Below are 13,591 nucleotides of genomic sequence, written 5' to 3' on the forward strand. Positions count from 1 at the left end.
CGCGGCGGTCAGCGTGCGGCCGCCGCGTAACGAGACGTGACACTTCAAAAGTCCAGCATGTGCCACGAGCGATAACAAACCGCCACTAAGCACACTGCGAGCTTGTGGATTCAGCAGCTCCGCCACGACAGCGCTTTTTATCTGAGGAGGAGGAGAAGGACGACGACGGCGTTGCTTGTTATCGTTTTGATCTTGCAGAATAAAGCGTTTCTTCGTTTTTTTTGGCGCTTTCCTCCTCTCGTCCTTCCCTGTCCTCCACTCCTGTGCTGTAGCTGGCATATTTGGCATCTGCTTATTTGCGGAGACATCGCCATGGCGCCCGTGTCATGCCTGGAGACCTCCTGTAATCTCCTTGGTGGGCCGTGTGAAATGGGCCATGACCTCCTCCCTCTCTCTCTCTCTCTCTCTCTCTCTCTCTCTGTCACACACACACTCCCAAGCTGGAGGATAATTCATACTCAACAACAAAGAGCTGACTGCACAGAAACACAGGCCAAAACTCATTTAGAACAGGAATACATTACAGTGAGTGGGACAGTAGATAACAGCTTACTCTGACTAATCTATGTCACAGGAATATACGTTTGTGTTCACATTTCCTTCTCATTAGCCTCAGCTCAAATTGTCCCTCAGCACCTTCAATAACATTTCATTAACGTGAGGAAGGCGTCATTTTATGTGTGAGTGCTTCTGCCTTATGGAGACTCCATCTTCCTGTGAGGAGGGGAACTGTTTTGATGGTAACCAGTGCAACAGCTCCTCTCTGCTTTATTTCACCGGCTCCTCTGACTGGGAAGGCAGCAAAGTATGCGTACACTTGATTATGGGTGTGTGTGTGTGTGTGTGTGTGTGTGTGTGTGTGTAGAAAAAGGTAGGTCCTCCTCTCCGGGCCTTGCCTTGCCTAATACGTCCATGCAGCCTTGCTGGGGAGCGGCGTGCGGCAGCGCTAAGATCAGGTCTATTCTGGTGCTGCCAGCCTGCCCAGTGCTGATAGGAAAGGATTAATGAGGCGGGGCACTCATCACGCGTAATTAGAAACAACGCTAAAAAACTATTTCGGTGCCTGTTCCTATGGAGAGAACTTGACCCCCGGGCCAACCGCCCCCCCGCCCCACACACACACACACTCCCCCCCTCCACACACACACACACACACACACCCCGTCCCCCTAGCCATGAGGCAGTAGATGCCTGCAGAGTTGGGAGTAAATATAGGCCCATAACTCCTGCAGCTATGTGACACATGGTTCAATGGAGGGGAGTGCAGATAATTCACAACTCTGGCTCTGTACTCCAGTGACATGGATGTTCAAATTTCAAGGGGATTGGGAGGAGAGCTGTCTATCTCTCTCTCTCTCTGTCTGTCTTGGGATACATGGTACAAAGCTTGCGTTGTTGTTATTGATCGCAATTATGGCTTCAATTTCAGCCTGGGACCTTTGTTGCATATCATTTATTTCTCCTCAACCTTTCCTGTCTCTCTTAACATTGGGTTCTTTGCACATGGAAAAGATATCTAGAAGGCTTGATAGACTACAAAATGATTGTAGAGCCTCTGTTCGCTGTCTCTTGCTTAGAATTATAACATTTTAATGCAAAAACACACAAGACCCAGGAAGGGTAAATGTATGTTTTTACTCACAAGTCAGAAACAGCATGGAATTTCTCCGCACAAATGATTAGGGAGAAAAATATTTGTTTTATTCTACATGTGAATCAGAAGCAATGAGTGACCAGGGGAGCAAATAAACTTACAGGACGCCATACAAAACTTGAAGCCTCCCTGTTTATTTCAAACCTCACAAGTAGGGATTACAAAATTACAGTGCTTCAACTGCAACAGTTCAAGGAGTAGTAGGAGAGGATGATAGACCAGTTGAGGGAGCAAGTCATGCAAAAAGGTGTGGGAGAAGGCCTCCGTTATAATAGCACCCTTTGTGGAAAAAAATAAATCCAGCTGTCCATAGGTCAGTGCAAAAATAGTAATGAATATATGCATTACAAAGAAAATAGATATATATTTATATACTGTATATACTGGACTGCTGACTATAGACACAAAGAAAGATACGTCGACTTGTAGAGCGAAGCCCAATTCCTCGGGAGCCTCTGAGCCCAAAGCAGAGACTCTTAAACAAGTCTAGTCATAAACAGTGCACATCAAAATATGACAGCTTTATATGGTTCTAATACAGAACTGTGTTTCCAAATAAGAGGCATCGACCCAGACGCCTCTTGGAGCTGTCAATCAGGCCCTGCCTTGGCCCGGACACGAAAGCATAAAAACATGACCTCTACATAAAAGAGCAGTGTGTGTGTGTGTGTGTGTGTGTGTAGGGGGGGGGGGGTAAAGACAGACAGCACCATGATGACTGCGAGTGTATCCTCACAGACCAGGAGCACACAGCATGCTTTGTTTTCCAACCAGAGAGTAATGTACAGTACGACGGTTACATTGATCGGTCAAATAGATCAGTACAGATTAAAAGCCATGTGCTGCTGCGGACGTAGGAAACTGGCAAAGGGGATGAAAGAGTTCAGTATCTTCTAGAACATTGGCTCAGATGAATAGCACTTTTTTTTTTGCAAAATGGCAATCACTGGATAGAAATGCACAAGCTACAAACGTGGTAAATGGCTATACACCTTTATCATATCCAAATATATTGTGGAGCACCAGTAGACACCAATGTACATGACGATAGCAACAAAAATATACAAAGAGTTAAGTGAGGACGACGCAAACAGTTTAAAACTCTTTTCTTGTCAGTTCTAATGAGTCACACTTAAAACGCGCCACAATCTCTGAGGCTGCAAACTGCCGTTTATGCTTGAAAGTTTCCTCATAGAACAATTTGAAGCATAACACCATGCTCAAACGATAGTGGGGAAAAGACTGTGTTACAGGTAAACGACCTGTTATAATTTCATTTGCATAGCATGAATTGTCACATGAGGGATTTGTGAAGCATATCCTTGTGAAGTGTTGTAAGTGACTGGATCCTGTATTTGTATTCACTAAGCTGTGAAACCTCCTTCTCCTTGCATCCTCATTCACCTGCCGGGTTCAGCTCTCAACGCCCCTTTAAAGGTATCACAGCTCACACGGATGTTATGATTGCGCGTGCAAAAGCATAGTTAAAAAGTTAGCGTCTTGGTTATGTTTTGGTGTTTTAACAGTTATATTGTTAGCCCTGTGCTTCCTTTATACCTTTATTTTCATGCAATGGTCCAAAGCGGAGCATCACCAGAAACCGTAATTACTGAGGAAGCTGCTTGAACTACACATACTCATGTGATATTCAACATATACTCGATGGTGGGTGAAAACCTTGTAAGTACAATTTTACAATTACGATTTTCATGTTTTAACTTCAGCTGAAGGATTACATGCTCTTCTATGGACTGAGAAAATTCTACAACCTTTGGGTTGATTAAACCCATTCAAAACCAGTTAGGTGAATTCAAAAACGCCTGGTTATCAAGCCATAAACAAGGCTATTTTTCTCAGATCCTGTAAAGTTACATTATTTACATACATTATTTTTGAAATATTGAAATGCTCAGTTTATGGTTATGCACACAGTCGTCATAACAGCAAGAGGTCTTTATACTGTGTGCTCAGTGGTATAGGGGTGGTTGAAAAGGTGAGTATAGTGTTTGGGGTACAGCTAACTCACTAGCGATGCTACAAGTCTCCCTTTATGCCTGTTGGTATTACAGAGTTACCGGTCAAGTCTACAGACTGTCAACAGTGGAGACAGCCACATATGTAAAAGCTGAAATGACTAAAATACAACACAGATGTTAAGATTTTGTTCACAAACAATCCATTAATCAGTGGTTTGGATGAGAATGGGAGTGTGGAACAAGTGTGTGCCTCACTAGCATGTTGCATCTTTTTATTTAGCCTTGCTTCTCCATGTGTATCTACATATGTCGGTTGTAATATGAGTAAAAGGTGAGTATATTCATATGCCAGGAGAAAGATGAGGGTATACTTTGTGCACCTGCATATACCCTCCACTACACTACTATTTGTGCCAAGTTACAATTCACTGTGGTGCTCAGTTTCTTCAAATGCCATCACGAGATCACAATTACATAATAAGCTTTTTTCTTTTTTTTGCCTCAAGGCCTTGAGGTGTCTTTGAATGCAACTTTCTAAAATTCTGCATACCAATCTAGAAGTGATCTTGGAAAGGTTGTGTTGAGTCAGACTGTGCAAAATGGCATTTTTTTTTTTGTGAGACCGAGGAAGGGGGAGTTGCTTTTGTCCCGGGGGGCTTTTTCTAACCCTAACCCGGTGCAGCCTGCATTAGTCTGCACGTGACGGTCTGCCACGCGCAGGCCCAGTGGTGACACATGAATTAAGGCATTGATAGAGGCACTAGAACAGCACGTGACAGCAGCGCTTGCCTACACCAGGCAGAAGAGCCAACTTAACTGTAGCTTAGTGTCAGGGACAGGGAGTTTCAAAAGATTAGAGAAGGGTTACAGTACTCTACCACCATAGTGACGTTAAACCGTGTCCCCAGGAAGTGTGTTGTTCCAAGCCAGTACCTCAACTCAGAGCCCCCTGCTAATTTAGCATGGAGTAAATCATAGCATAGATGAATACATATGACACTACATAGGAACTACAGCAAATACAGTACAGGCTTATTATGGATGAACGAGACCAAAAAGAACAGAGGAGACAACAGAAGCAGGCAGTGAAAATTCCTCCGCTCTGTTACACTGTACATCACCAGTAGCCCTATATTACAATATCCACTGATTATTTCCAAGTGTTCTTCTCCTCTGCCAGCAGCCATGCATAATAAAGCTCTTATGGCTGTCTGATAAAAAATGTATTGCTAAAGTATATGCATATGTGGAAGGATGCAGGAATGGAAAACAAAGATACTGAAGAAAACAAGACAAAATGTGAATATCCGTGGTTCTGTGTATTTTTGAAACCAACGAACACAGATGACTGACACAAACCCACAAGCAGTGCTCAAAAAAAGATAAAATCTCATGTCCCCCCTCCCGTCTTATTCACTTCCGTGCCAAATATTACAGCATAATTGTATGCACCATAAACATAAACGTATCGAACTGAACGACAGTAATTACAGTAACATCAAAATGGTATTTCAGCAAAGAGCTGGAAATGTTTCATAATCATTACCAATATATACATATAAGATCAAGCTCTCAGTTGCATTCCACTCTGAAATTATTGCACAGTAAGCCACTCTGGGCTTGTCATGGTCACCCCCATAAACCCCTGTATAAAAATAGAACAACAACATTAACACACCAAACAAGTCTTCATCTTTTTTTTTTTTTTTTTTGACAGGCACTGCCGTGGCCAGCTCAGCCTGAGTCTGCAAACATAAACTGCGTTCCACAGTGTGAGCTTAAAGAGTTTCTCTTGCCGGCAACTGCCCTAAGCCCGTAGAATATCGTGTTTTTCCAAACAGTTAATCTATTTTCCTTTCCTCATGTTCGCTCCTCTGTGGTCATGCATGGACAGCTTCCCACTGACCACTTCTCTCTCTCTTTCTCTCTCTCTCTCTCTCTCTCTCTCTCTCTAACTCGTCTTCTCCTCCGGGACATCGGCCAGGTCCAAACAGCAGGGATTTTTGGCATTTCTCATCACCGCTGACCCAGTGCTTTGGCACTCCAGAGAGTCCGAGATGAGCATGAGGAGATTCTCGAATGAAGCCGCTCTCTCTCGCCCTCCAAACCCCCGGCCCGCAGAGAGCGGCCGGTCTCTCTCTTTTAAAAAATCGGCGAGAGTGAGAGTACGAGTGCGAGCGTGGAGGGCTTTTGTCTAGACGACGGTCTCCACACCGATGAGCTTTGGTGTGAGGATGCGCGGCGTGATGCCGTTGTTGAGGTCCTCCTCGAACTCCAGCAGCTGGCCCATGAAGTTGAGGTTCGGGGAGATGATGGGCCTCCTGGTCTTGACGAACTTGTAGGCGTCCGTCATGGTCATCCAGGTGTGCTTCATCAGGTAGGCGATGACGATGGTGGCCGAGCGCGACACGCCTGCCTGGCAGTGGATCAGAAGGCCCATACCCGCTTGGTGTGCTTCCTCTGCAGAAGGGAACAACAGCCACATGGAAGCATTTAGAACAGAACACAATAGATGCTTTATAGTTCCCCGAGGGGAAGTTCAGCCGTCACACAGAAATTACTAAACACAATAACATCAGAGACGCATGGAAGTCCAAGCCAATAGAAGATACTGAACATCATGCAAACTTCAAACTATAGCTTATATGTAATATAGCCCATATGTAATACCTAAGGCTAAATGAAGACTGGAACTATACACTAAGAACGCTCTCTGTACATCTACTGTGTCTTTTAACTGTATGTCTCAGAATTTCAGCGGGATGTCAGTCTTCGCAGCCTCTGATCGATTCAAAGCTTCTTAAATATAAGACAGCTGCACTCAAACTGCAGCTAGCTCGGATGATGGAAAACATGAAACATTCGTACAGCGCAATTGATCGTGCGAGACGCGACCGCTCCATCGCCCTCTTCCCTCCCTCCCTAAACGGGTCATACCGATGAATTCGAACGCCTCCTCGAAGTACTGGCGCAGGTTCTGCTTGTTGCTGTCGGTGGCGGGCAGCCGCTTGTAGCTGAAGAGGCCCGTGTCGTAGTGGTAGAGCGGCAGGTGGGTGGTGACGTTCAGGATGTAGCCGACGTTCACGCGCTGCAGCAGGTTGGCGTCCTGAGCGTCGTGCTCGTTCCCCAGGTAGAGGAAGGGCAGGATGGGCGTCAGCTCGGCGTTCTCGATGTCCGGGGTGGAGGGCAGGGAGTGAGGTAGCGTCCCCGTCAGGCCGGCGGCCGCGCCGGTGTCCAAGCCCTCGTGGAGGTGCAGGGAGTGGTCGCACAGGTTCTCGTGGCTCTGCCTGAAGCAGCTAAGGCCTCCTGCGAACACACACATAAAAAACAAGATAGGGGACGTTAAGCTCAAAGCAAATACTGCGCTGCGCTCTTTGTTTGCTTGAGGGGCCGAGCAGGGAGTCAAATTAATTAGCTGGAATAAAACTACGATGGACAAAACTGTCAATCAAAATTCTCCTATTGCGTCTTTTTTCTGTTTTCTCCCCTCTCCCCTCCCTAAATTAAAAGTGGTCCTGTTTGGTCCCAATAGGTAACACATGGAACTAACTGGCAAGGTTAAGGGTTCAATTCCCACTGGAGCCATCCATGCTAAAAATAACCACCATCCACCACTCAGTTTTGCATACCGGTCTGATAAAGGCAAAAACAACTGACTGACCAATCACTGAAGAGATTTATAGCATTCAAACACATTACAGAAAGCCATTACAGCCAACTATGCTATTACATTGGGTTGTCATGTGGATATTACATCAATATGGAGGGATTTGCACTGTTCCTATTTGCAACAACTGTACGTGTGTGACTGTAGATCACCTAAGGATGAGTCAACTCTGTTTTAAGAGAGAGAAATGGCCAAAAAAGCTGCCAAAAAATCTCCACTAGCCTTCCCATGTGAGAAATACCCCTCATAAATCTCCACGGAATTAAAGACCCAAGGTAAACAGATATGACAAATGTTTAACACGCTTCTCACTGGACATCTGCACTTCTCCAAATAATCCTGTAATATCAACACACACACATATAGGCTGACAGGTAGATACTGTCAGTTACATTCAGTTACTCAAAAGTGGAGGGGGCTGTTTTGCACCTGTTGCCGTGATGCCATCGGCCCAAGTCTCCCTTCAGAGTTGGGGGGGGGGGGGGGGGGGGGGGTACAGACAGTATCAGTTCACGTATTGTTCACATTACAAGAGTTGACATCATGCCAAGTGAGGTCATCGCATGGCTTCACAACTTCCCCCTTGGTAACCAGGCAGGTGGGCGATCTGCTGTCAACCGTCGACAGCCAGTGAGTGTATGTATTGTAAAAACAGCACTGATAACCCTGAACAAAGACATAAGCCTGATACCACCCACCCCTCACTACAGTGGGATGTCATGGTAATAATTACACTACAGTAAATAAGAGAACGGGAAGTCTTCACAGGGCCTGTGACACCAAACGCAACAAGATGTAGAGGGGAATTTCCACTCAAATTTATATTTTCCTTGAGTTTCCAATGACTTTGAGCTCTGAAGACAGAGCTGTGATGAAAGAAAATTTTACTGGCAGTCATGATCCCATACCTTTACTAAACATCTATTTTTTCATAATTCTAGATGTTAAAAACAAACAGAAAAGTGACTGTCAAATCTTTCTTTACAAAACAATTCGATAATGTCATAAGCTCTTAACAGCTTTTTAAATGTGACCTAATCTCAGTTTCAGTGGGATTCAGTGGGAGCACAACCACAGCTTTCATGTGTTACTCAGTATTTCTAATGATGTACCGATGTGGTATTTAATGATAACAAAATCCTTATCCACAAAACAAACAAAGTCTTCAACTGCAACATCTACAATCGTTTTGCCACATTTGGAAGTCAACATCACTTGAGCCCAAATGCTTCCTATTCTGGCTCAAGCTGAACCGGCATCTTTCTATTCAGGACGCGCTCAATTGATAAAAAAGACACTTTTCATAGTAGGCCGAGAATAACAGCATCTCCAGGAGCAGCACATTGCTCTGAGATGAGATCTGTGAAGTGTGGCCGTCCGTCATTATCTCTGACTAACTCACAGAGGAAACGACCATGAAGTGTCTCTCTCTCTCTCACTTTCACAACCCAGCGGCTCAGTTCCTGCTTTAGAAATTACCGCTTCTGCCTCGCAAAGGCCTCCACACACAGGCTACCTACTGTTTCCACTGCTCACCATACACCTTCCAACACAGCTGACGTTTGGTTTATGGCAATTCTGACGGATTACATGTAACTTATTACTGAACTCGGCTTTAAAGGCAAAGGGCAGAGACGAAAGACTTCTGTTTCCAGTGGAGCAGAATGTCACACTGTCAACAACATTACCATAAATCATGACTAAGAGATGATGCCATAAGACTAGGTGGGTAAAACATGGAATATGAGTGAATTATAGTATTCGTACACACATACACTGGTTCAGAATATATCACTGCTACTGCTACTACTACTAATACTACTAATAATAATAATCCCCAGCCCACTACACCTAATCTTAATCAAATGAAGAATTAATCACCATTATATTTTGATGGGAAATGAACCAAGAATATTCCAAGTATCGTCGATGGCATCCTGAGTAAACTGTGACTAGCTCTAGATTTCTATTGCAGAACAATATAAAGAAAACAACCTACACCTTCCCAGCTCTACATGGTTAAAGATTTTTGAGCACCAATTTTGTGCTTATGACCAAATCAAAGCAAAAAATGTGTCTCATAAAAAGAAAAATCTCTGTGGGTTGATTTTCTCCAGGTTTCTGCGGTATATCAAACGCTAAAACCAATTTCTATCGTTATCCAAGGTATGACCGCTATAGATATATTTGATCGTAGGACGTAATCTAGGCTAAAATCATAGAACATTCTTCTAAATGAGTTTCCAGGGGAGATATTGACCGTCAGTCATATGAGGGAAGGACTTGCGGTGCTGATGAAAACGAGGCTGAGCCGCTGGATTCCCCTCAGCAGCAGAAGCCTGCCTGCATTTCAGAAGAATTAAATCAGAGGGAAAAAGAGCAAGGCAGTCTGCTGTAGACTGCTGCCTGTTCCTCCCACCGAGCCGAGCCTCAGACAGAGACCGATGCAGGAGGAGAGACCGGAGAGGAGCCTCGTCCATCAAAGTGCACGGGAGGACCGGGGGAGAGGAGGAGGGAGGGGAGAAGAGAAGAGAAGAGAAGAGAAGAGAAGAGAAGAGAAGAGAAGAGAAGAGAAGAGAAGAGGGATGATATCAAGGTTCTGTGATCTCGCTGCTAGACGGTGACTGGGAGGCATTCAGCAGACACTTACAGCCCAGCCCCCCACCCGACACACTGCTCCGGCTTCACACTCACTCACACACACACACACACACACACACACACACACACACACACACACACAAACACACAAACACACACACCAAAGATAGAAAACATGGCACCAGCCCAGGGACTGCTATCTCAACAGGCCTCCTTATTTACTAACAGCTGCTTCTCATTCCCTGCAAAATACTTGAAGCATGTTACATACAAAGCTGGAGCTGGCGCAGTGTGTGTGTGATGTGTGTGTGAGTCAGTGAGTGTTAGTCAAATAGATAGATAAAATATTCAAATGTTACTCTAAGTATAAACGTGTGTGCGTGAATAGGTGTGATTACGTGCGTGTGTCATAATGCCAAATTTGTTATAGTATTGTAACTACTGTAATACTGCTGACAGTTCTTCAGTACAAAGTCCACAGGATGAAAAAGCTATGTGACAGTATATGTATTTACTGAAAATATCAGCTGACCGTCCTGAGTCAAAGCAAAACAATAAGGGTCAAAGTTTAACCGCCTACATACACACCACTGCATGCTACCATATACCAGTTTCATATCAGTTTCTAAGCTTCTACCCCTGCGAAATCTGACATTGCTTTCAGATGTCTAAAACGATTTACTCCCCCCAGAGTCAAACTAGAGCCCATGAAATTGCGTCTTCTATCCCGTTTCATACAGGAAAGACCTCTTTTCCTTTTCCACTCTGGGCGTCTGCGTCCTCGGGCCTTGACCGACCCGCTTAAGTCCTACCTTTGAGGATGATGGGGTCCTTGCCCTCCCTCCTCAGGGACTCCAGCACCACGTGGATCGGCTGGGAGGGCGTCACCCGGGAGGGGTCCACCGTATTCTCGTCATACACCACGATCTCTTTGGAGAAGATGCCCTTAAAGGAGTCCTTGCCCTCGCGGCAGGAGATGAGGTCCAGCACGGTGATCTTGCCCTGCTGCAGCCGCCGCCGGCTGATCTTGTCCGAGCAGTTGATGTGCACGGCCCCCCGGATGTGGCTCTTGTTGTACTCCATGAAGGGCCGGCAGTCGATGATGACCGGCACGGGCCCCACCGGGTGACCCATGGGGCAGCAGGTCATCCTCTTGGCCAGCTCATTGGCGTGGATGAGGCGCACGGAGGGCAGGACCTTGGGCAGGCCGGAGGTGAGGCTGGGCGCGCTTAGTGCTTCGTGGTTGCTGACCGTCGGGGCGGAGGGCCCGGCATAGCTGAGGTTGGGGCTGCTGGCGCTCACCTGGCTGTGGCTGTGGCTCTGGCCGTCCTTCTCATAGGTACTCACAGAGCAGCAGCTGGCACTGCTGCATCCACACGACAACGAGCGCGTGGAGCCGTTGGATGAGGGCATATACGTTACGAGATTGGTCGTCGCCCGGATCTTCACCACGGTGGTGCTGATGACCGTCTTGCTGCTGCCGCCGGCGGTGACGGAGTCCAGGTAGCTGGTGTCCAGGCGCAGTCGGAGTTCCTGAGGTCGGATCGGCCTTGGCAGCGCCACCACAATTCTGTCGTCAAGAGGAGATGGAGGCATGGGGAGGCCGAGGGCTGGACGTTTACGGAGAACTCAACAAGCCGCTCTGCAGGAGGACAGGGACAAGCCAAAACATAAGGTCAGGGCCGAGGACTCACAGTGGAAGACCATCTTTGCCAAATGTACAAGGAGAAAGCATTGTGGTTCAAAGCATTTTGTATCCATTGACTCTGTGACTGAATGAGCAAAGAGCATATAGGCTGATCTCTTGTCTGTTTGATCAACATGCAAACTAGAAAACGGCTGCTGAAGCCAAATATTAGTAGTGTCAACACCTGCAGGGCAACACCCAAGTTGGTGGGAAGGATTAGGTGTAACAGCCTGTCCACTAAGAAGAGTGAAATCCAGTGAGTCCCATGAAACTGAACCACTTCGAAAGCAATTAATATGAATCATCTTCCAAATGCATGTGTGTGTGTGTGTATGATAGTGAATTTTCCATCCCGAATATGTGGCCAACTCTGTTTCACGGCGTTGCTCCACACAGCTTTCCTAATATGAGTGTGACAAAAAAAAAAAAAAGATAAAATACTGCATCAACGCTACGCCGCAGTTTGGTCTCTCCCCCAGATGGAAAGTCGGGGTACAAAAAAAAGGGGGCCAATTCCTTTTGATCAACAGCCGGAGCGTTTTAAAAAGCATGTCATCCTTGGCGTATTATGTAAAGACACCCGCCGAGCATTGCCTGTCCTGGCCATTGCCGTCTATTAAGCACGGTGCAGGTTCAGTAAAGCGAAAATCATTCATGGCAAATTCATTGAAGAAACCGGCATGGGAACGTGCCGAGAATATGATATGGCTCTCTGGATGAGACGAACTGATCAGATGAGCTTAAATCACACGGAAAGCAATGCAATTTCACACCGCGTAGCAATAAATGACACAAATTAGTGATGCTTGCATTTCATATGGGAACATTGTGTCTTGGAACTTTTTTTTTCGCAACGGCAAGGCATTATAAAACACTTAAGCCACGTCCAAAAAATATATCACAGGCCTTTATATAAACGAATAATCAACCTTAAACGGTGGATTTGCACACTAGATATGACATTTCTCCCTATTAATTATGCAATCACGTGAATTTTCTATGAATGGTCTGTGCATTAAGAAGGTCTGTGCTGTGTCTTTAGTTAATCCGAACTACAACTTGCGTACTGGACAGTGACATCGATTCAATGATTCCCACAAAAAAAAAAAGTTGACTTCTCCTTACCAGTATGTTGTGCCCTGCGGTTGACTGTTAGACGGATTTATTATTTCCCCTCGCTGACAAGCTTGCCTCCATTCAGTCCGTCCCAGTGTTGTGGATCGGCAACATTTTCACTTTTACCCTGCTCCCCAGAAATAATATTGAAGGAAGTCAGCCAGCCTACAGAAGTCGCGCTCCGGGATTGACGCGAGCGGGAGCCAATGCGCGACTTCATTAATATTAAATTGATCCGTTCTGTACAGTGAGGTCCGGCCCTGCGATGGGAGGGATTTGGCCGAGCACTCAGCCTCTGTGGCTGGCGGGGATTGTCGCTTGAACGGCCTTCAGTCCCACGTACGAGCGGGGGATGATGTCATTGGCAGCCAATCAAAAGTCTCTCCGGGAGACTCGAGGAAGAAGACGGATGCCTTCAAGTGCTCCTCGTAATCTCCCGCTTCCAGTAAAACTAAAGTATTTATTGTTTTTTGTTTGTTTCAGATTCAGATTCAGAAAATTTTATTGTTTATCACGTCTCATAAAAAAGACATCAAAAAGACGTACCACATAAAAACAAATAAACAGACATAAGGGTTAAAAACATACATACGATTAGAGGTAAAAGAGTAAAAGTGCATGTGGCAACGACCAAATATGATTTTCATTGTTTCCTTTCATTGTTTTGTTTTTTGTGGCTGAGGCATGTAATTGTTGTTTGAATCAATTTGTCAACCAAAGATTGTTGTATTTGGTTGTATACTTCACTTTTCCATCTACTGTTGATACAACTAAAGGCCATGGTAAACATGCTGTGGAAATGGATTTTGGGAGATACGCTTGTGGAAAAAACAAAGTTCTGCATCTGCTCCAGCCTTCGCTTGTGGACAGGCTCTCTGGCAGAACTAGTC

The 13,591-nt window shown here is 45.6% G+C and overlaps 1 protein-coding gene across 1 annotated transcript; it reads right to left on the reverse strand.

Moving 5' to 3' along the window:
• Window positions 1-5,479: 5,479 nt before the first annotated feature.
• dusp10 (dual specificity phosphatase 10) lies at window positions 5,480-12,858 on the reverse strand. The gene is made up of 4 exons (XM_071537226.1): window positions 12,711-12,858; window positions 10,711-11,540; window positions 6,568-6,936; window positions 5,480-6,090 (listed from the first exon to the last, which is right to left on the reverse strand). The coding sequence occupies exons 2-4, from the start codon at window positions 11,492-11,494 to the stop codon at window positions 5,825-5,827; spliced, it is 1,419 nt and encodes a 472-aa protein (XP_071393327.1). The 5' UTR covers window positions 11,495-11,540; window positions 12,711-12,858; the 3' UTR covers window positions 5,480-5,824.
• Window positions 12,859-13,591: the final 733 nt, after the last annotated feature.

This window comes from Centroberyx affinis, unplaced genomic scaffold (genome assembly GCF_046629955.1).
Source record: "Centroberyx affinis isolate AG114_WGS23_722 - 3 ecotype Tasmania unplaced genomic scaffold, CSIRO-AGI_Caff_v1 ptg002997l_1, whole genome shotgun sequence".
Taxonomy (NCBI): Eukaryota; Metazoa; Chordata; class Actinopteri; order Beryciformes; family Berycidae; genus Centroberyx; species Centroberyx affinis.